At 37.8% G+C, this 23,341-nt stretch overlaps 1 protein-coding gene across 1 annotated transcript in view; it reads left to right on the top strand.

Moving 5' to 3' along the window:
• Window positions 1-484: 484 nt before the first annotated feature.
• The window catches only part of adgrd2 (adhesion G protein-coupled receptor D2), a 42,573-nt gene continuing 19,716 nt past the window's right edge, over window positions 485-23,341 (top strand). The window contains exons 1-15 of the mRNA XM_055224085.1: window positions 485-540; window positions 2,417-2,465; window positions 5,059-5,298; window positions 7,178-7,807; window positions 9,037-9,159; window positions 9,967-10,061; window positions 10,808-11,080; window positions 12,563-12,674; window positions 16,471-16,605; window positions 17,780-17,888; window positions 19,319-19,424; window positions 19,532-19,587; window positions 20,342-20,468; window positions 21,039-21,142; window positions 22,524-22,626. Coding sequence (XP_055080060.1) covers window positions 496-540; window positions 2,417-2,465; window positions 5,059-5,298; window positions 7,178-7,807; window positions 9,037-9,159; window positions 9,967-10,061; window positions 10,808-11,080; window positions 12,563-12,674; window positions 16,471-16,605; window positions 17,780-17,888; window positions 19,319-19,424; window positions 19,532-19,587; window positions 20,342-20,468; window positions 21,039-21,142; window positions 22,524-22,626 — 2,307 coding nt within the window. The 5' untranslated portion in view covers window positions 485-495. The remainder of the gene's footprint in view (window positions 541-2,416; window positions 2,466-5,058; window positions 5,299-7,177; window positions 7,808-9,036; window positions 9,160-9,966; window positions 10,062-10,807; window positions 11,081-12,562; window positions 12,675-16,470; window positions 16,606-17,779; window positions 17,889-19,318; window positions 19,425-19,531; window positions 19,588-20,341; window positions 20,469-21,038; window positions 21,143-22,523; window positions 22,627-23,341) is intronic.

The raw sequence follows: 23,341 nt of genomic DNA, 5'->3' as shown, positions 1-23,341 counted from the left end.
ATAAATAAGGAATATGTGGTGAAAATGTCCGCCACCATCCCCGCTCCTCGCCAACCGCTTTTGCCAAACGCCTGACACTGCTTGCGTATGTGGCTTCTTTTACAAAACGACTGCATTAGCATGACAATACCCCAAGGCTGCTGGTGCGAGGGAGGGAGGAGATGGGCTCTGCAGAGGAAGAGGGCTCTTTGGTCATAAACACTTGGGTTGGTTTGCTTACCGGACTGTTCACTCAAGACTGGATGTTTCTTTTTCAGATTTGAGCCAAACGTGGATTTCTGTACCATTTTTTGAGGAGTATAAATTTGATTGGATAAAGTTATATGGGACGACTTTAACAGTACTTTTTGAGTGATATAGAGTGAGAACCGCAGGAACCTGTTGCACACTCCTGAAGGTCATACAAGCTTAACCTGCCATGCATTGTAACTATTTATTTTATCGGGAAAGAAAAAATATATAATTGTATCTGCAAGAGTTTAAATTGACCCAGAGATGACCCCTGCTCTGCAAACTGGACTGCTGCTCTTCTCAATTGCGGTAAGACAATAATGTATGTACGCATGTTATACTAGTTTGCTATATACACATGAAGTAAATACAATCTTAGAAAACATGAAACATAAATTATACATTTGACTAAACTGACCAAAATAATCTGATGTAATTAAAGCAACAGCATGTAACTTTCTAGCGGTGATGGCATGTCAGCTGCATGATTCCATGGAAATATAATGTTAAAAGTATACTTTGGAACGTTCTCCATAGAGATAGACAGGTTTAAGCCACACTGTGGAGGAGGAGGTCTTTCTTCAGGTGAGGTTCAGGTTTTCTCACGCAACAAAAACAACTTTTAAAAAATTATAATAAAATAATAAATAAATAAAAGCACTTTTATTTATTTTGTATTTATTTATTTATTTTTTATGTTATTTATGTGTTTTTTTTTTTTTTTTTTATTAAAGTTACATACCCTGGCTTTAAAGTATGATATTACTTCAGTGCCAAAGTCAGAGGTAGGATTTGTTTTGAAAAATGACTAGCGGTAGAACAGATTTTATTGATGGTTTTATTTACTTTGCGTAACTTTAAAGCAATAATCTTAAAGGTCCTATATGGTGCAAAATGTTGTTACCTCATTAAAAACATACCAGGAGTGTTTTGTTTTATTCACATATGTTTGAGTAACCCTTTATCCCAAGCTAAAGATGCTCTGTTCCATGGTAGTTTTTTTTTTTTTTTTTAAGTTAGCAGCTATCTTTTAGTTTTAGTTCAGTAGAGATTGGCAGTTCCGGGGCTGAAATCATCCAGATGATTCTAGTGAAGGTGTTTGGAGTTTATAAACACAATGGGGCACTTCCTGTATTACCACATGACATCACCAGGTGGAACAGAGCGTTTTCCGTTTGAGAGAAGAACTCAGCCAAAATATGTTGGATTTATGTGATAAATGTTTGAACGAAACAAAACACAACTCCAGGTCTGTTTGTGATGAGGAAATAGTAAAACAGACTTCGGAAAATAGCGTAATATAATATGTTCCCTTTAAACCTGCATATGCATTTTTTCCTCTTTTTTCCTTTGATAAACTTTACACTGTGTGTAGTCCTTGTACCTTTCCTCCAGTCTGGTCAGTTTATGTTTTTTGTTGAGATAGTTGAGATAAATGGTGTTTTCCTGGGTGCAGTGTCCAGTGGTGTAGGAACTTTAATGAGTTTGGTTTGCGTGGTTAGGTGTCAGGAGGTCAAAGAGACACCCCTGCACCTTCAACTTGTCTTCTTCACACAAAAACAAATACGGGCTCGAACACGTAACGTGCCATAGACTGTACTGAGCGAGAAAGAGACATTCAAATATGCATTTCACTCAAATCAAAATCACGGCTTAATACAACTTCAGCAAGCTTTATCTAGAATTTCCTCTGCAAGCAACAAAATATCGTTGTGTCTCAATGAGATCTAACCCTGTAGTTTAGATCTCAACAAATGCTCTAAAAGTATAGCCTCTAACATTTGTTTACTCAAGTGTTAATACAAACTTGTGTTTAAAATATGTGCACAGTCAGGGAATTGAATTTGGATTTTGAAACATAATCGTATTGTAATCTCAAGGAACGTAAGTATCTCTATGTATCTGACCCAAACTACACTCACAAGACTGCACCTGCACGGGAATTCATGGAAAAACTACTATTTGTACAAAAATATGTACTAAGAAACAATGTATTTCTATAAAGACAGATTAAACTTGTGAATCATAAGTTGAATCATTCTTTTCACATCTAATTACCAAAAATGCCAAATCTTCAGCCAAGTCACTCATCTACTAACTTCTCCTTTCTACTGTTGTCCTGTATAAATCCTTGTAATGTAACTAAACTGATGACTCTTGTGTGTGTATTGTGCTTGTGTTGCAGGTGTTGTGTGAGACTGAGCCCACTGCAGACAGAGCGGGGGACACACAGGGTAACACACTAATTCACCCTGAGAGCTCCTTTTACAGCTCACTGTTGCTTCTCATTGTGCTGTCCTTTTATTGTGTTTTAGTCAACACATTAAATACCCGAATTAGATCACAGCTTTTGATGTTTTTCTAGATTTTTAATAGGAAATTTACATTATGATACCTTAATTGGCCCTCGCCACTCACGCAGTGATGCCGAGGGGCATTGTTCTTTCCGGGTTTCTTATTCTTATTATTTTTCTGCCAAAACAATCACAGTTTTCACCCACTGAACGTCCCACGTATAGGTATAGGATCGACCGGCTTGGTGAAAAATTTCATAAAATTGGCATTGCGACAATGTCTGACGCACACCGGCTTGACAGCGCCACCTAGAAATTTTGAGATTTTCAAATTAATAGGAAGGCCAGACACAGATTTTGACGAAATTCGTACCAGTGATAGAGCTCATTGAGAGAAGTAAAAAATATAATTGTAGCGCTGCCCTATGACGGACAGGAAGTCGGCCATATTGGATCAAAAATTTGCCACTTCATTCGCAGCGTGTTTTCAAAACGCTACATTACAGGCATAGGTCATTTTTCACGCTTGGCCACCAGGGGCGCAAAGACTCCAAAAAAAAACAAACATTAAAATATTTCTTACATGCACAGCCATTGGTCTAGACAGCTGAAATTCAAATCACACATGTGACATCAGGGCATTAATAGAATGCACTATTAATTCAAATCATAATGAACACTATACCCCTACCATAAAGGTGAAACACCAACATTATCCAATTCCTATGAACTTTGGGGAATCAATTAGTGGTATGAGAAGAACCAAAAAATTACATGGCCATGGGTCATTTTCCATGCTTGGCCACCAGGGGTGCAAAGACTCCAAAAAAAAAAAACACTGAAAAATATGTTGCACACATAGGCATTGGTCTACACAGCTCAAATGTACATCACTAATGCGTGATCTGGGCCTGAATGTAATGGACTAAAAAGTCTGGGTAAAATGAACACTATAGCGCCCTCTACCATACACATGAAACATCAAAATTATCGTATTCTCATGAAATTTGGGAAATAAATGTATGTATGACAGGAAGCAAAAAATTATGTTATGGCCATGGGTTATTTTTGACGGTTGGCCAGCAGGGGCACAATGAATTGAAAAGAAATTCCCATGGCACTTTGACATTCATGTCTATGAAACGTATCTAGTCCGAGGTTTTTCATCCGAATGAGCTCAAACTCCACATGCCACATCTATAGAGGTTGTTCATTAATAATCATCCATGTTTTGGCAATATTCATTATGGTTTTGGTGTAGCTCGCCGTCAAAAAATTACTTCAGTATTGGATTGAAATTCCCACACCACTTTCACATACATGAAACACATCTAGTCCAAGGTTTTTCATCCAAATTACCTCAAACTCCACATACAGCATGTACACATGTTCATTGTCAATAATCATCCATGTTTTATGGATATTCCTTACGGTTTATGTGTAGCAGGCCCTCAAAATATGACTTCATTTCCTGTTTATTTGAGTCCCGCTCACAGACACATGGATCAGCCTAAAAAACTCAAATTTTTATCACTGATGCAGAATAAAATTGTGAATAGAGAACCATAATGAGCATATGGCCAGTGACCTCTATAGCATCACCTACTGTACACGTAACCAACACAACTTTGTCTGATTGGCATGAAACTTGTGGAGGTAATTGAAGGCCTCAAAACGTACCAAGTCCATTACACCATACCTGTATTGTGCATGAGGTTGCCGGTTCAACGCCGTGGACCGCCATTATAATGCAATGGCCACACTGCGCCATAGAAATGGTGTGAAGGGGGATGGATGGCGGACGGATGGCGGCCGCGGGGTGGCCAGGCGGGGGGAATGCTGCATGGGGGCGGTGGTTGACAGTCACATGGAGGGGCAGTCGTGCAGGGGGCGAGGGCCATCATCGCCGCTTGCGGCTTTAATTTATCCTGATATATACTTTTTATATATCGTTATAATGGGACATAAACCTTGTGTCGCTTATTAAGAATGACAAAATAAAATGACAAAATTAAAACACACATATTTATGTAGTCATTTATAAAATAATAAAGGTTTAAAAGTGCATTGCTTAACTTTTCTGATGGAGGGTCTGCCACCTGTTTGTCTCAGTGGAGTTATTACTTTTCGTAAGATGTTCCACAGTATGACATTAAACATATCTGTGAGCAGGGTCACGTCTCCAGTCTTCTGACCTACAACTTTGTCTGCTTGTACAACATTGATAAGATATCTATGTTATATTGTGGAACATTCTACTCAAAGCAATAACATCTCCATGGACACAAGCCGGAGGCAGACCTTTCACCAGAAAAGTTACATATTGGACCATTAAAATTGATTTGTTTCTTTTTAGTATTTATTTATTTGTCTATCTATTTATTTATGTGTAGTTTTTGGTGTGTAACATGTTAACTATAATAGTATTGCCATATCATAAGATTATCCATTTTGTCAGCCATGTATGACGTATTGCATTGTATTCATCAGCTCCCATGTCTTACTTTAATGTTTTGTGTTTTATTGTGTGCAGAACCAGCTTCTCTGGTCCACCTGACATCACAGTGGGCATTTCAGCTGATCAACACGTCCCTGCCCTTCTCCAGAGCCCAGAGCGTGTGCAGAGGACACTTCAGCAGTCTGCCCACTTCAGACCAGGAGGAGGAGCAAGATGGCCTCCGTGAGCTGCTCCAACAGACCGGAGTCATCTCACCAATCTGGATTCAGGATTCAACCAAAGCACCTTCAAAACCACAGGCTCTGTCCAAACAATGTATGTACTGTACTTACAAATATAGCTTTTATCATTTACATTTAAAAGACACATATTTTCTGTATCTATATTTTCTGATCTATGTTATGATGTTGTTCCCTCATCACAAACACCTGGAGTTGTGTGTGTCTTGTGTGTGTAATGTCATGTGGTAATACAGGAAGTGCTTCACTGTGCTTTTTAACTCCATACACCTTCACTAGAATCATTTGGATAATTTCAGCCCTGGAATTGCCAATCTTTACTGAACAAAAGGTGAACGGTAGATGTTAACTTGAAAACTGGAACAGAGCATTTTGAGTTTGGGAGATGTAGATGGACTAATAATAAAGGGTAATTCAAATATGTACGAATGAAACAAAACACAACTGCAGGTATGTTTTTGAGGGGGTAACCGGTGTGATAGGGCTCGACCGGTGGTTGCCGTATCAATCACAGAGCAGTATTGAGGTTTGTACGTAGCCAAAGGATGAAACGCTCAAGGGAACCAAAACAAACATGGCAACACCAACAGCCTATTGTAGCGTCAATACGAACTATTTTGTAAGCACTTTGTGCATTTGTTGACCGGGAAGATGTCTGGATGTAAAAAAAAGTTTGATTTTTCATCATGGTTCTCTGTTATGACTCTTCGACCACACAGATTCAAATAATCATCATGATGTTCCAAGTTTTCCGATTGCTTTCAGGGAAAGTCATCCCAGATTGGTAATGTGTAGAACTCAATTCAGAATGACACAAATCAATCTGTCGTCAGCCAGGTTACCTTTAATGATAACAAATGAGATTATATTCAATTAACAGAGAAGTGGCACAATGGTAGAATGTCATGTAGTATCTAACATTTAGCCATTGTGTTAGGGATAAAGCGACAGTAGGTATGTTGGGTTTAAAAAGTAATTTCTATTCAGTCTGTACTCCACAAAATGAAATCCAAATGTAAAGTGTAGCAAAAGATGAGTATAAAAAAAACAACAACAACAACAAACTGACGACTGAGGGTTTACACAGATAAAAAGTGCTTATCTGCCTGGCTGTTTTTGTCGCAACATTACTGTAACATGTAAAACTGTGATTTAACAAGTTTTATATAAAGGATGGTAATTTATTTAGACAAAGTGAATGTGGGAATACAGAATTTGACTGTTGTTTGGTTATGATGTCATTTTAAAGGTCCTATATTACACAACATTTAATCTATGAGTCCTGCTGTAATGTTGCTACCTCATCAAAAACACAGCTGGAGTTGTGTTTTATTTTTGAGTAATCCTGCATTATTAGTCTGTCTACATTTACAGAGCTCAAAATGCTCTGTAAATCAAATACCACATTGTGATGTCATGAAGTGATAGTTTTCAAGTTAACAGTTACCGATTACCTTTAGTTTCATAGAGATGGGCAAGTCTAGGGCTGAAATTTTCCAAATAATTTTAGTTAAGGTGTATGAAGTTTAAAAACACAGTGCAGCACTTACTGTACAATCACACAACATCACGAGGTGGAACAGAGCATTTTCTGAGAAGAACTCTAAATACGCAGGGTTTGTGTGTTAAACATCTCTGAATAAAACAAAACACAACTCCAGTGATGTTTGTGATGAGGACACATTATAACATAGATCAGAAAATAGTGTAATATGGACCATTTAATATGTAAAATTGCTGTGTTATCATGTCACTAGCATATTATAGTAGATGGTTATTTCTCCAGCTCGGATCAAATATATATTCTGTGGTCGTAACTAAAATACAAATAATTTTATGTTTATTTCATCTTTGTTATTTCATCCATTTTTAACATATCTATTTTGTAAACAAGTTAGCAGCAACAGTTGTCACTCTTTCCTTCTTACTTAAAACCCTTTTCTTTTCCTTTCCAGATTTGAAGTTCTCTGCATTGAACTTCCCAAAGGAGTCTCGTGATGGCTTTGCACGGATCAACTTCACATTCCCATCCCTGTCCTCCATCAGCGTCTGTGTGCGTGTGCAGTGGGACCTCCAGTGGAGCGAAGTGTCCACCATCTTCTCTTACGCCGCTGCCGTCTTCACCAACGAATTCCAGCTCCGCAGCCAGGTCGACAGCCAGGGCCGAATCCTGCTAGCTCTCATAATCCATGGAAAACACATGCCCTACAAGGCCTCATTCTCAAACGACGGAGCGTGGCATCACATCTGCGTTACCTGGACCCAAGCTAGTGAACAGTGGGTGATCTACGTGGACGGGGAGAGAAAGGACGCAGGGAGTGGAGCAGAGACGTCCAGGGATATACATGGTGATGGGATTTTCATTCTGGGGCAGGATCAGGACTCATTTGGAGGGAATTTTACCGAGCCGTTTTTTGGGAATATCACGGATTTGAATGTGTGGAATACGTCTCTAGAGGCGAGGCACGTGCGGGCGCTCTATGGGTGCGCGTCGGGGTCACATGAGGTGTTCTTCAGCTGGAGTTTGGAGTACCTGATCAGGCATGAGGTGGTCAGAGAGATGGAGGCTCTGCTCTTCTGTCCAGGTGAGTGTGTACATTTCACGTGTAATTACCTACAAATATACAGCATTCTAACATTTTGTAATTTCAATTCAAATTCTAGATTAGAAATAGATTAAATAGTCAAAGTGTTTAAAGGTGCACTGTGTAACTTTTCTGGTGGTGGGTCTGCTACTTGCTTGTTTCATGGAGATGTTATTAACTTGAATTTATTCAGTTACAGGTATTTTTATTGCTTAAAAAAATACCTTGAAATACATGCAATCTTACTGTGCGGATCCCTATACACATATTTGACCTTAATATGTTTAATGCCATACTGTGGAACTTTCCCAGCAAATAACAGAGCACCAAAAAAGTTACAGGTTAACCACATGGCCAAATAATACTGTATGGCATCATGTTGAGTTTGGTACCGTATTACAAATATTGAAAATTACAAGGGTAATTTACTACTGTCAAGACTGCTATGAAAATATTGTTACCCATAAAACCATTTCAACCACCAATCCTAAAAGATGAGACAAAATGTATTCAATCAAACATAAAAAATACACATTAGAGTGATCCCACTGCTAAACTCCACTGCCATTTGTGAAGCACAGTGTTATCACAATAGTTACAATGTAGTTAGAAAATTATGGAGAAAAAAAAAACATAAAGAACATAAAGATGTGGTATTTAATCAATTTGGCCATCTTTTTCTCTTTCTTTTTTTCTTTCTTTTTAACTCATGTTTTGTCATACATTCTAGCTGAAGGAAACTGTATTATTTTCCACTGGAACAACACACACAGTACACAATAGCGTCTGTGTCAACATAAGTGCTGTGTCTCTGTTAGCAGCACTGTCTTTGTCAAACAATAGGCGCACATAATACTGCAATTAAACGAGAAATGGGCTGAGGCAAGTTTGTACATAAAATATCCTTTATTAACGGTCTTATAAATCAGGATTTTAGGGCTATTTTTAGGTATTTTTACATTTATTTTGTGTGTAGAGGTCTAATAGAAAATGCCATAGTTACCAGCAGACATGACTTAACCTGGCATAAATGAGGCTAAAAAACGATAGCTGTTGATTTTGTATTTAGTTAGATATTTCAAATGTGTTTTAAATATATAGGCTAATGGTACAACAATGGTAATGTTTTTAATGACAATTTAAATGACTTGTTTTGGACTTTTTTTTATCAAATCACTAAATGCAATAACCACTGCCTTCTTGGTTGTGTCCTATTCATGTACTGACAGGAAAGGACCAGCAGATGGAGCTCCAGGGCTGTAGGACGCTGCAGGGATGGTCCAATCAGCAGCCAGTGTTCAGCCTCATAGATTGTTCTGAGCCACTGCCTTTTATCTGCAGAAGCAACAAAGGTGAGACCCCAGCTTCTGATATAGGCCAATGCACTACTCACGAATACAGTAAAACCTCATGAGCGTGCCCTTATTATTGGTACAAAGTAAATGGTCATAATTATTTCAAAATTACAAAATATTCCATCTTTATTTGTCCTTACATGCATTTCCAAGCTGATTTTGAGCAGTCTAGACTAGCAGAATGTATGTGTTTCTTCAGTCCAAATGTATACAGATGTGTTACAGTACAGTATATCTAATCACAAAAATACTTTAATACTTTAAATACGAGGCACTATTTCCACCCTTTATGGTTAGGTGTATAAAAACTATGCATCTTGGCTATGGCTCAATCCATAAGCCTATGTTACTAGGAAGCTCTTTGCAGCTCTTTGCAGCTCTTTGCAGCTCTTTGCAGCTCTTTGCAGCTCTTTGCAGCTCTTTGCAGCTCTTTGCAGCTCTTTGCAGCTCTTTGCAGCTCTTTGCAGCGTTCCTCATGCTCATATTACACAGCCCATCGCTTAGTTAAATGAGTATATCATATCAAACCAACAAAAGGTAACATGGTGCACTAAATATGTTGTGTATTAGAGGTTCATACTCTAAAAAAATGTAATACCCGCTTTTAATAATACACATTGGTGAATGGTGCTAGTTATTTGTATTAAATTGGTCTGTAAGCAATAAGGCCATTCATTTGTATTTCATTATCTATTCAATTTTCAAGCATATTATGTAATTACACTTATTATGAATGATTTGAAGTTGTGCATATGAACTCAAAAATGTAAACCTAAACATAACTCATTTGTTGCTTTGTCTCAGAGCGTTTCCTGAAGTTGAAGATGATCAGTGACGTGAGAGACAGTCAGCCCACAGCCCTCTTCAGCCACATCCTCACACACTCTAACAAAACACAGGTAAAGCACAGGTACTATACTCAAGCTGTGAGGCAAAATGATATGATGCTTCCACTATTGCTTTAATCAGACATAAAAGATTACTTAAGTTGATTGTTCTGTTAATAGGGATGGGATAAATAAATGCTGCTGAGAAAAATAAAAATAAATAAATTATTTAAAACATCAATTGATCTGCACCTTTATCTATTTTAAATTATCTTGTCTATCTTGCATGTGGACCCAATCTTGCATCTCATCTTATGAAAATTATGTCTCCTCCCATCCGTATCCAACGGACTTGGCAGCTATTTACAGTATATACTGACATGCTTTTGTGATGATGAAAGTTTTATTTGAATGTCACAAATAACAAGAACAATGCAGTTGCTATTAACAAATGAACAAATGAAGAGAACTAAGCGTGGACTAGACCAAGACACACCAGGTTTACATCAAAACTAAACAGAACATGACCAAACCAGGACGAGGGTGAATGTCGGGTAGGATGTAGGATAACAACACATGATTAAACCAGTGTGAATATACTCACTTCTGTCTCGGTAAAGTCATAATAAATTGATGCGATATCTATTATTAGTGGCATGGACCATTACCTCTCTCGATCTAAATATTTTCGTAAGGTAAATATGCATTTTGAAGAACTAACATTGTTGCCTTTTATCAACTATGATTCAAACTTTTAAATCTCTGCAACTTGCTTCTCTTAGTCTTTTCATTATTATTATTATTTTTTTACTTTTCAGGTGTCGGCCCCCTCTAGCCTGATGGAGGCCTCTGTCCAGCTGGACTCGTGTGTGCAGGCCCTGGAGCAGACGGAGGAGGAGGGGCTTCAGCCTGTGGACATGGTGTCTCTCATACAGTTACTGTCCCAGGCAGCGGATGTTCCACCAGAGACAGAGCTTGCACCGGCCAATCAGAGCGAGGGGCGTGTCCAGAAGCTCAGCCGGGACTTTATCAGTGTGGCTGACAGTGTGATCAGCCAGGACAACGCCCACAAGTGGCAGGCCATCAAAGAGGTACAACACAGGGCTAGAGGTGGTGGGCAATATTACATGTATATGTGTATATGTATATATGTATGTACGTACATACTAAAATGCGCCTGTAAATGTCTCGGTTGTGGTTCAGGTATAGTGCAAAATGTGAATAAACAGAAATATCACTTAAGCCAGCCACACACTTAAATTTGCCAGATTTAAGTCTCAATTTGCTTCTCCCCGATTTCAGGGAGGTGTAACTCCACTGTGCTCTTCATGACACCTAGGCAACAAAACAGTGCTTTTACTCCACTTTTGATCCACTTTGAAACATTCTATAAAAAGTAAAAAGTACTTCCTGTATAGTTTATCACCAGCCTTCTGTGCATTAAATGCATTTATTTGAACTATTGCAACACATTTTCACACATTAAAATAGAAGTTCAGTGCTTCGATCTTTTGAACACTTTTGAATCTCAAAGCCAGTCATTTTACTATAGACAGTGTTTTTTATAGCTCACAACTTTTAGCTTGTGGTGATTAGAAAATTAGATGACACAAGGTATTTCTATCTGTTTTTGAGCTTAATAGTTTTAATTGTAGATTATATACTCAATGTTTTATTTTTCCAAACAACAATTGCGATATTATTTATTTATTTATTGTGACTGCAAATGCAAATTCATATATTGTTCAGTTCATTTTAGGGCTACTAGAGGGCAGTGTGCTCATAGATATATGGAGCACATTACAACTGCTCACACTGTAACTTTAATTTAGGATTTAAGCCTAGACTTATATAATGAGCTTATCATTTATACTGGTGAACAACTCCACAAACACATTTACAAATACTCTAGGAGTTGTTGATTATATTTTCAATTTACATATAAATAAAACAAAATGGAAAATCTGTAAATGATGATAAAGATCATTTATAGTAGGGCTGGATAGTATGACCAAATAAATACATACAAATTAAAAATATTTCCTCATATTGATTGACTTTATTTTGTCTTATTAAGAAAATATATAATCTCTCCGCGCTCCCAAGGACACTGCTGCCACTAAGGCCGAATGTAACCACGGCACTTGGGAAGACTGTCATGTCGAAGCCCTCACTGCTGCTCCGTCTCCTCCACGCCTATGCGCTTAGATGGAGCTCTGAATGGGAGGGGGTTTCAAAATGTTACAATGGTCCAGCATCCACAATATGAGCTTATCTATTGGTGCTTTTCATATTGTAGAATGTGAAAATGTCATAAAACCACCGCAGTGTTTCCTATTGCTTACATTGTACTTTGCCATCCAAAAGGTAAATTCACTAATGTTGAACCTGATCATTTCGGACTGACTGGACCTTAGAACTTGCTATATTAAAGAAAAAATGCATTTGTTGTAGGTTGTATGTCCCTTTGAAATTCCTATATTTGCTTTTTTTTGCTAAAAAAAAAAAAAAAAAAAAAAAAGTATCATAACTGGTCATTTGGGTTGACTATAACCCCCTCCCGTGTGTTTCAGGTGGTAAATGGTCCCATGGATGTGGTGAAAAGCATCGACCGTTTGGTGACAAGTCTAAGCTCTCATCTGATCGCCGAGAATCCACACGTGACCATCCAGAGCCCCAACATCAGTGAGTCCTACTACAGATACATACACCGATATTATAGTTTATAGTTCAAATAATGAAGATCAATTGCTTTAAGTTATTTATTCCACTATGAGTAATTCTTTAAGTGACAATCCATGTGCTTAAAAATGAATTAAGGTGAATTATTAGGACTGTTTCCGCAGCAATTATAAAAAATAAACCTAAACATTATATTTTCAATAGGACAAAGTACACAAAATGTCCCCTACAGTCTCATAATGCGTAAATCGAGGTTTCAGATACTTTCAGGGTGGCAGTTACACATACAATTACTGTTATTTAAGTGGTGATTTCCCCAAATACTTTCAAAATCCTTCTTGAACCTCTACTTTGTACTTGAAATAGCTGTACTCGATTCCAATATTTGGCCACCTCTGATAACTACACTATGACTTCAATCGAATGAAATGGGGAATTTAACACAGCGGTGACGGATAACTGCGAACACTAAATCGAGGTTTAGAAAGGAGAGAAAAGTTGGCCTTCACAATCTGTATAGTGATTGAATCATGCATAAGTCATCCTATCACAACCACTGTAATTCTTACACTCTGAATGACGCAGGAGAGCTTAATTAGCATTTTCTTTCGTTTTCAAGTATTTGATTTTTTAAAGAAGAGCATAACCATTGTAGACATGTAACTCAATTATTGGTCCATGGTTTCTAAAATCTATAGCACATCCTTATAGGTGTCAGAAGAATTAACTATGACGACTTGGGAGAGTAGCTCACTGGTCCTGACAGGTTGCGCAAGTGACACTAGTTGAAGGTTGGGACAAATGCAGAGAGTGTCCGAATGTCCGCACTATTCCCTGTTTAGGGCGCTATTTAGGCGTCGTGGCATTTTCAGTGGTTTCCGAATGTCCAGTGAGTAAATAGGTATCGACTAAACATTTCTCGAAAAACACCTTGAAATGTAGTGTCCAGCAACCGTCATTAGCTTTAGCCAACAACCAACAACCAGGGAGCTCTTCGTGAACTCTCAGCAGAAGCAGATTTGATTTAGCTACCTCAGTATATTTTTGGTTTAGTATTCTGTATGTCTCAATAATATTATGTTAGAGAAAGAACACGCACATCCATTCATTCATATTTTGTGTTGCCTTAATAATATTGTAAAAGGCTACGTGGATGAACTATTTTAGAGGGTATATACCACAGTAAACAGGTCACATACACAAGGTTTAACAGGTTGGTAGGAGACGTTCAGAATGTAATAAATGTCTGTGTAATCCCTCAGTCGTCCAGGTCTGATCCGTAGCAAAAGACGAAATTTAAATCTGTCAACAGGACACAAAGTGGTAGGAGTAAAGATGTTTTGCTGCTCATCCAAGCCACTTCTTTACTTCTATTCAGATTGCTGGTGGACACTGCCTTATATCTATCAGACCCAAAGCAAACAGAAACAAAGAGAACAATAGGTTACAATAGGGGGACTATTACAGGTTGAATAGGGTTGATAAGGCTGAAACTGGAGACAATAGCTGTTTACAGTTTCAGTGTAGTTAGCTCCTCCCTTCAGATGGATATAAGGCAGTGTCCAACAGAAATCTGACCAGAACTATAGAAGCGACTTGGATGAGCAGTGAAACGTCTTCACTCCTACAATGATTTGTCCAGTTGATAGATTTAAATTTCGTCTTTTACTAAAAATGTAAAATGGAAAGCTGTGATTCTTCTTCCAACCATGACCTTTGCACTTCACAATGGGCACAAAAAAACAGTGTTACACTTTTACAAAATGACGCTCGCAAGACTACACCTACACGGAGTTCATGCAAAAACAACCATGTGTGATTCATCGACTAAATTACTACAGACGTTCAGCCCTAAACTCTAGATAGGCAGATTGTCACTGAGGCATATTATGATTGAAATTCAATTTAACATTTTTATTTACAGCCCACCCCTGCATCTGTCTGACCTGTTTTGATATTGCTCTCTAAATCGTTGCATGTATTTGCTTGCATCGGTATGTAGTTACTAGGAAAACATGTGTCTGAACAAAATGTCCGTCCTTCACATGTTCACTGCCACATTGTCTTGAAAAAGATGCAGTGAAAACATTCTCAAATCAGATTCCTAAGATAAAAGACTTCTTACAATCCATGAGAAATACGACCAATAGGAGTTACCATGGAAACCGCATTCCAGCTCGGCTTTAATCAAAGTTGATTGCAATTCTGTGTGCGGCTGTTGTTTTGAAATGCCGGGTGAAAAGTGAGGGAGTGAGAGAGGTAAGGAGAGAGGAGAAGGAGAGAAAGCGGAGAGAGAGAGTGAGAGTTCGACCCGGGCGCCTCTGTTTCATGAATACAAAATGGATTGAATTCATCTTTGACTATAAATGCATATTTGGACATCACTATTTTCATCGCTCAATGTTGAACGCACAAAAGCACTAAGCTTTTCTGTGAGAATCAAGCTAATAGTTCCAGTGCGGCAGGCATTTTCAAATTCTCCATCACAAAACGTACATATTAGAATAACATGAATTTGGTATTTCACATTTTAGACTGACTCAAAGTTATGACAGCACCGTAAGTCAATAATAAGACACATTCTTCTGCAAATGTATTTGACTTTTTATATAATATTTTATGTCAATCAAGTAGGCTAACATTAGTTTGCCATTAAAGCCTTCTGGTTCTTCACATTTTTGTGAAAAATTTAAATTGTGTTTTTTCTGACAAGTATTGCAATTACAGTTTGTGTTGTAAACATTTCCAGGAGCATTTACATTTAATAGAAGACTGACATATGATGAAACTATAGGTACAAGGTTCTTCTGTAAAATGACTCAACGATTTTGATTTGTTATTGTCTGCCACTAATCATTTCCATTTGCCTGGCAATCCAGAATGATATCTCTGTGTATTTTTATACAGATTGATATCAGCCTGGTCCCCACGCCCTCTGTTACAGTGACACATGTGAGAGGAAGGAGCCCATTGCTTTACAAATAAAATAAAATTCACCTAATTCATCTAAATAAAGTATTAAGTGTAAGAAGTGTGTGCTCTGGATCCCAGGCAACTTTTCTATAATTTCTGTACCATTATCCATGTTGCTAATATCCAAAATAAAATGTTATTCTCTACCCAGTATTCTCTATTCAAAAATATGATTTACTTGTTTTGCAAAGTGGGGTAAAACAAAACTCCAAATGTTTTAAACATTTCAAGATAAAAAATTTGCCTTTAAAAAAAAAAAAAGATCCTCATAAAATCAAATTTTAAAGACATTTGTCTTTACTGTGAGCAGCTTTTCATCTCCACAAACATGACTTTTACTTAGTCTCCACCTGCTTGTTTCTATGGAAATGTTCCTTTGGCTACAATATCCCACAGTATGGCATAAAACTCAACTATATCTACAGAGAATGTTTTCAAGAGGTTTTAACTTTATATAGTGTTACCTTCAGAAAGTTACACGGTGCTGCTTTAAGATGCTTCAGTTAATTTTGTGCCAGTCCCAAAAAATTCCACAGTAGAATCTCCACTGAACTGAACGTAAAAGGAGCTGTTAACTTGAAAACTACTAATTCATGACATCACAAGGTGGAACAGAGCATTTTGAGCTTTGGAGATGTAGACAGACTAATAAAGGGTTACTCATATGTGCGAATGAAACAAAACACTACTCCAGGTATGTTTTTAAGGCAGTAACAACATTCTAACCTGGCTAAAAGTTCACAAGAGTCAGTTTGGCATAATGTAGGTAGGCTTGTGTTTTGTTTTGCCATTATGGTAAGTTGTAATAAAGTGTTTGGTTGTGCAGAGGTGGAGGTGCAGCAGCAGAAACTGGACCAGGGCTGGACTGGACCAAACTTCTGTGGCCCAGACTCAGACCCAAACGCTGCTCTGGACTGTATCTCTGTGCCCCAACACAACATACAAGATCTACACAACAACGGTATGTGCTAAACAAAGTACAGTTTATAGTCTTTAAAATATTATGTGATTAGAATGTTCAAAGTTCAGGAGTGGAGGTGACTGGAGGCAAAAGTGCAGGGATTATTCGTACAACAACAGCCAATATATGGTTATTTGTGAAAATTGCCGTTGTACCGAATTTTCAAACCATGAAAAATGAAGTATGTATTTAATCAATCTAATCCCAATCTCTCATAAGACTCTTGGCACATCACTAGTATTCACATGTAAGAATTATCTGGCCACTATCGCAGCTTTAGAACAACTGTTTCCAGACTAAAAAGTGACACAGGGTGGACCATCTTTGGACAGCCAATCAGCTTTCACCCAAAGCATCATATAGTGACTCACACATGGTCCATGGCTCAAGTTTTCAACAAATAAAATGCTTCTATTTAGATGAAGTCACAAGGTTCTGCTTTTACAATACATTTTCTGGGGAGAGAAGTAGAATATAATGATTTATGATAAAATGTTGAGTATGTCAGCTTTAAGGATAAATGTAATGCGAAATAGAGCTTTTAACCCTCTTATGATTTTCCTTGGTCATGTTTGAGTATTCTAGAAATGTTTGAGAAGTTAATTGTGTTATTTGAAAGAATTTCACTAGTGCTGTTGATGATTAAACACAGTATCATGAAGAACCATCTTCAAATTAGGGATGTCAAAATGAGCTGGTTAATCTCTCTCTCTCAATCTCTCTCTCTCTCAATCTCTCTCTCAATCTCTCTCTCTCTCAATCTCTCTCTCTCTCAATCTCTCTCTCTCTCTCTCAATCTCTCTCTCTCTCTCTCTCTCAATCTCTCTCTCTCTCTCTCTCTCTCTATCTCTATCTCTCTCTCTATCTCTCTCTATCTCTCTCTATCTCTCTCTCTATAATATACACATATACAGAGAGATAGAGAAGAAGACACCAGGCGAATTTACAAGTCAGGTTTGTGAAGATATGATCCTGCTCACTATATGTATATTATGTATTTTTGAGCAATAAAAACACACAAGCCAGCAGTTGAATGTGTGTTGGATACATTTAATACTGTACTATGGACATTCCAGGCAGAGGCTCTGTGTAAAGATCAGGTCATTGTTTTCATACAATACCTGTATGAAAGTCTGTAATGTGGAGAGACTCTTGTTGTTATTTTCATGTTCAGGTTTCCAAACACTCACGCTGGTCAATACATGGTATGGATCTCTGCGTCCGCTTTTCCCTCCTGAGGAAAACATCTCCATTGTTCCCACAGTTACCGACGGCAGCCAACGGTAAACGAATTCAATTTATCGTAAGACAAGACTGGAAAGTAAACACAATTATAATCATAATACTATGGTGTGTACACTCTGGTAGAAATGTCAGTAAAGAGAATGGGGTGGAGAGGTTGGTTCAAGTTATGTTTTAGTTTCATTTAAAGTGGGTGTAATATCAGCATTTCATTTCATGGTTAATTAAAGGTACACTTTGTAACTTTTCTGGTCTGGCATCTGCTTGTCTCTGTGGAGAAGTTATTGATTAAATATTTTGCAGAAATAGATTCAGTTTTTATGGACAGCAGACTCCCCTCTCCACAGATCTGACCTGTTGGCCTGGTGGCGTATATACCATACAGTGGAACATTCCAGGCAAAGCAATGACATCTGCAAGAAGACAAACAGATAGCAAACCTTCCACCAGAAAAATTACATAGCAGAACTTTAAGTCTAGTGATCTGACAGATTATTGAGTTGAATCAAACTGGCTGTACTCATGGTTTATTGTCAAATGCTTAACTATATCTATACCTACAGTGGTCCCTCGTTTATCACGGAGGTTATGTTCTAAAAATAACCCGCAATAGGCAAAATCTGCAAAGTAGTGAGCTTTATTTTTTACAATGTATATATATTTTAAGGCTGTAAAACCCCTCACCACACACTTTATACACTTTTCTCAGACGGGCATTAACATATTCTCACATTACTCTCTTGCTTAAACACTCTCAAAGTTCAAATCTTCGTATATTATATCCCCCTTCTTCCATGATCACTTTAAATTTTTTGACGGCCTCTCCATGCAGATAAACACTTAAGTCCAAAGCGTTTCTGAAATTTATTGGTGCAGAACATTTCATCGACATTGTGGGTTTTGTCGACGGACAAAAATTGCAAACATGCAGCACTAAAATGCAGTTCAATATGGCTAGTTAGTGTTTCTTGTTCTGTTATTCTGGGTGTTTTATTTCATTCGCTTTTCCTTAATACAAAGATGTGTGTAAGTTTAATGTTGAATTGAATCAGATTGGTTCATGGATCTCTTTCAAATCAGCGCAATCTTTTTGTTATGTTTTTGAGCAACACATCTAGTCACCACATAGAGTGAACTATAGTTAGATCATTAGAAGATGAACTAGAACAGTGTTTTTCCATCCTTTTTGATACATCGCACAATTTTTTGGCAGCATACCACCTATTAAAGTAATAACAAAATCATAAAATGCAAATATTTTCTATACCACTGTGTCTGGTTATTGAAATTTAGCAATAGTGATTGTTTTGACCGTTTACTCAAATAGCATTTTTTTCCAAGGCAGACCTGGCAATACCTCAAGGCACACCAATGTTCCGCAGCACACTGGTTGAAAATCAGTGAACTAGAATGCAAAACAGACTAGGCGTGAAATACAAGCACACCCCTTACAGACTTGATCTACCTGCAGGTATCTGGGCACAGTCCTGGGGTCATCGGTCATATCCACCACAGTGTTGGGAGACGAGCAGCCAGTTAGTACTGCTGTCTACTTTCACCTACATCACAGGACGCAGGTAAAAAAAAACAAGTAAATAAATAAATACAAAATAAATAATATGTGTACGTTATCAGTGGTATTGTATTACTTGCAAGTATGTGTTTCTCATTGTGTTTTATGCAGGATCCCAGTGGTGCAGTGTATGATCCTGTCTGTGCTTTCTGGGATTTTGATCTTGCGTAAGTAACATTTATGATTTTTGGAGAAAATATTAATAATTGGAAATGCTCACCTACATTTCCACAAATATTTACAACAGAAATAGTTGTATTTATAAAGCATATTTGTCATACAGCCATTGTACCTCTACCATCGCACTTTATACAAATCAAGAGATTACATAATAAAAAATAAGAAAAATCCCCAATCTATTATAACTGCACTTATAACCAGAGTAAAGTCCAAACTCTTTGATTGTAAATCATTATAATTTGTTGTTATATTTATATAGCAAAGTTAACTACTACAATTTGCCCAAAACAAAGCAAGATGGTGAGATGCATGTGCACATGAGGGGTGCACATGAGGGGTGCACATGAGGGGTGCACATGAGGGGTGCACATGAGGGGTACACATGAGGGGTACACATGAGGGGTGCACATGAGGGGTGCACATGAGGGGTGCACATGAAAGATGCACACACATGGCTTACTGTGGTTCAACATCATAAGAATCATTGAACAAAGCGGTATATGCCACAGCTGTAACTTTGGTAATAATGAAAGGGCTATCAGTCTGTGCTGTCCTGAGTGTAAAGTGATTTGAATGCCCATACAAGTGAGATCACCACAATATAAATCACTATTATTTATAAAATATCTTAAAATAATTGCTCATAGTTGAGATAAGAAACTAAAAGTTTGTTTGTTGTGTATCTATGTTAGCCCTATATAAACTTGAATCATTTGCTCTCTGTGTAATGTTTCTCATTAGGCCAGAGTCTGGGGGTTGGTGGAACACCAAAGGCTGTGAGGTGGTGTCCAAACATTACAGCTACACTGTTTGCTTCTGCAACCACACCACCAACTTTGCTTTGCTCCTCCAAGTTTATGAAGTGCAGGTAAGAATTATCTATCTAGCTTTCTTGCTTGTTCTTGATACCTTTTATCTATCTGGTCCAATAAAGACACTTATAGCTGTAACATTTGCCTCAACACCATAAACAGCTGCGGTCTTTCTTCAGAAAAATGTAGTGTGGTATTGGATTTGTGAACTGGATTGGAATATCAGAGCTTTTGCCAATACCAGTGTCAATATCAGAACAATATCCCTACTTTCTATCACTCCGTGCTTTTACATCTAACATTCTTATATAATCTATTGTCTTATCAGTGTCTAAAATCTTTTGCTATATCAATTAATTCATTAGAACTGTAGTCACTTAGAGACATTCAGTGTATTTATATGTAAAAACAAAGCTGAATAAATGGACCAGTCATTCCAAACCTTGTACTTTCTTCTGTACCTTATAGTCCAAAAAATACTTACTCAACAAATTCTGGTTCACAAATCCTTCATCTCTCCATCCTTATCGCTCTATCTGTCTCATATCTGCTTTGCTGTAGTCTTTCCTGCACATATTTCTATTTACGTCTTATGTTTTTTCTTTTTTTGTGTCTGTATTTTCCAGTGGAGCCCAGAGAACCAGAGAGCCCTAGAGGTGCTGACGTTTATCGGCTGTGGAGTGTCTCTGTGCGGCCTCCTCTTCACCTTGGTGCTCTTCATCGCCGTGGGGTGAGTCTGAGAGCGTTACTGGGAGCACTCGGCAAAGCGCCAGGGGTGAAAAGCTTTTAGAAGGCCTGGCCACGCTCGCATCAATAAGTACAAAAAAAAGACTGTACGTGGTGCTCGCCCGTGGAGATGTGAACAGCACAGCTACTCAGCTAGCTCAGAGATGTACTGTTTACAACGCTGTGTGGGAGAAGGCACTTTCATTCTCTCCATAACTTTAATAATATTTTCTGTTAATGTCATGTTTTGTGTACAGTTTAGAGCTTCTTCAATTATTTGATTAATTGTGATTACTTAACTATAAAAGTATTTCTGATTTTCAGCAATAATAATCATTGGATTTTGGATTTATGTCGCTCTTTTCAAGCCATCCAAAGTGCTTTACAGTGCATTATTCATTCACTCCACACTCAGTGGTGGTAAACTACTATTGTAGCCACAGCTGCCCTGGGGCAAACTGGCCCCTCCAACAACCACTAACACTCAAGCACACACCATAATCATACTGAGAAATGTGGGTTTATTTGGCTGATGTATTTAAAAGTCTCAATGTATAACAGAAATAACAGTCAAAAAATGTATATCTGATTAATGGACTACTAAAATAATGTTTAGTTGCAGCCCTAGTGCTGTTAACATGTGTCTATGGTTAAAATGAAATTTATACTTTCCTAAAACATATTAAGATCATTTATGTTTCTCCATAATCTTTAAAGCTGGGGTCAAACTGTGAGAAGTTCTGCTTTTGCAATACACTTTCTCACAAATTTATGAGAAAATGAGATGGGTATCACCTGCATGATTTCATGGATGTTTTTTAATAGAACGGTTTAACTTCATTTTCCATGGAGATAGATACATGTTATGCCTTCTTCTGGTATATTATAGCCAAAGAACAATATTACCATGGAAACAAGCAGGAGGAGGCCCTCCTCTAGGCCAAATAACAGTCAGGTTTGTGGAGATGCAAGCCTACTTGTCTGTTTTGGGGGGAAAAAAATTACATACTGTGGCTTTAAATGTTTCAAGTTGTGGGTAAATGTTGCAGAAAAGATCCAATGTTTTTGTAAGAATTAGTATTTCAAATTCTGCATTTAAGGTGTTTTGGGGTGTCTGGAAAAATAAAACATATTTTCTAAATCAAATGAGTTAAAAAGTAATTCTCTGTTGTAGCCTGAGTGCAGCATACATATACATTAAAGAAAGCAAAGAAAACACACACATAATGTCCTGTTTCTATGTGTACAATATCAAGGTTAAACATGACTGCAAATGTTATCCATCCGACCCCCACATCAATGTTAGCTAGCTTTGTGTTAGCTATATTTATACTTGTTCTTTTCTTTGTTATCTATGAGTTGCTCATCTGCTACTGTCTGTGCAGGGTCCCAAAGTCCGACCGAACCACTGTCCACAAAAACCTGATCGTGGCACTGGCCGTGGCACAGCTGCTGCTCATGTGCAGTGACAAGGCTTCAGCCAATGAGGTGAGGCCTAATAGTTAAAGGTGCACTACGTCACTTTTTTCAATAGAGAGTGTGTGATCTCCTTCATCTCCTTCTCCATGATGTTATTGGTTTGCTTAGAATGTTCCACAATATGATATCAAATGTATTCATGTCCATGGACATAAACAGGAGACGCCATAAGTAATGAGTCAGATCTTCCGAGAGGCGATCCAGCTCACATTAATTTTTAAGCTATTTTTGGCAATAAAATCACCTGTATTGAATTAAATGCATTACAAAAAGTTGACTGTCATACCATGCAAGTAATAATCTATATAATTATTTGGGGAAAAAAAAATGAACCTCTCTGAAGTAAATGTAAGCTAGATAAAAGATACTTTATGACAAGTGTGTTGTTTACACATACCATCTTTCAGATAACTTCTGCGTCCTTCTTCAGAAGGGTCACATTATGTTATGGTGATGTCTCTTGCCAGCTAATTTACACACATTTTGGCACCATTCTCCTACCTGCACTGGTAGGACAGCAAACACAAACACTGGATTAAGGAAGTTATTTAGATCCAGAAATGAGCCCACAGGACAGTAAACCGGGATGAGGGGGCCTATCAACTTTGAAGTACCTGGGATGCTGTCCTGGAGTAGTTGGGACTACAGGAGAATGGTCACCACGTGACCCTTCTGACCATGTTTATTAAATTACAAGTGAATTAGAAATGGAAAAAAACAAGAA

This window comes from Periophthalmus magnuspinnatus, chromosome 9 (assembly GCF_009829125.3).
Source record: "Periophthalmus magnuspinnatus isolate fPerMag1 chromosome 9, fPerMag1.2.pri, whole genome shotgun sequence".
Lineage (NCBI taxonomy): Eukaryota > Metazoa > Chordata > Actinopteri > Gobiiformes > Gobiidae > Periophthalmus > Periophthalmus magnuspinnatus.
The sequence above is the reverse complement of the archived record's forward strand: the minus strand, read 5'-3'. Positions and strand labels throughout refer to the sequence as shown.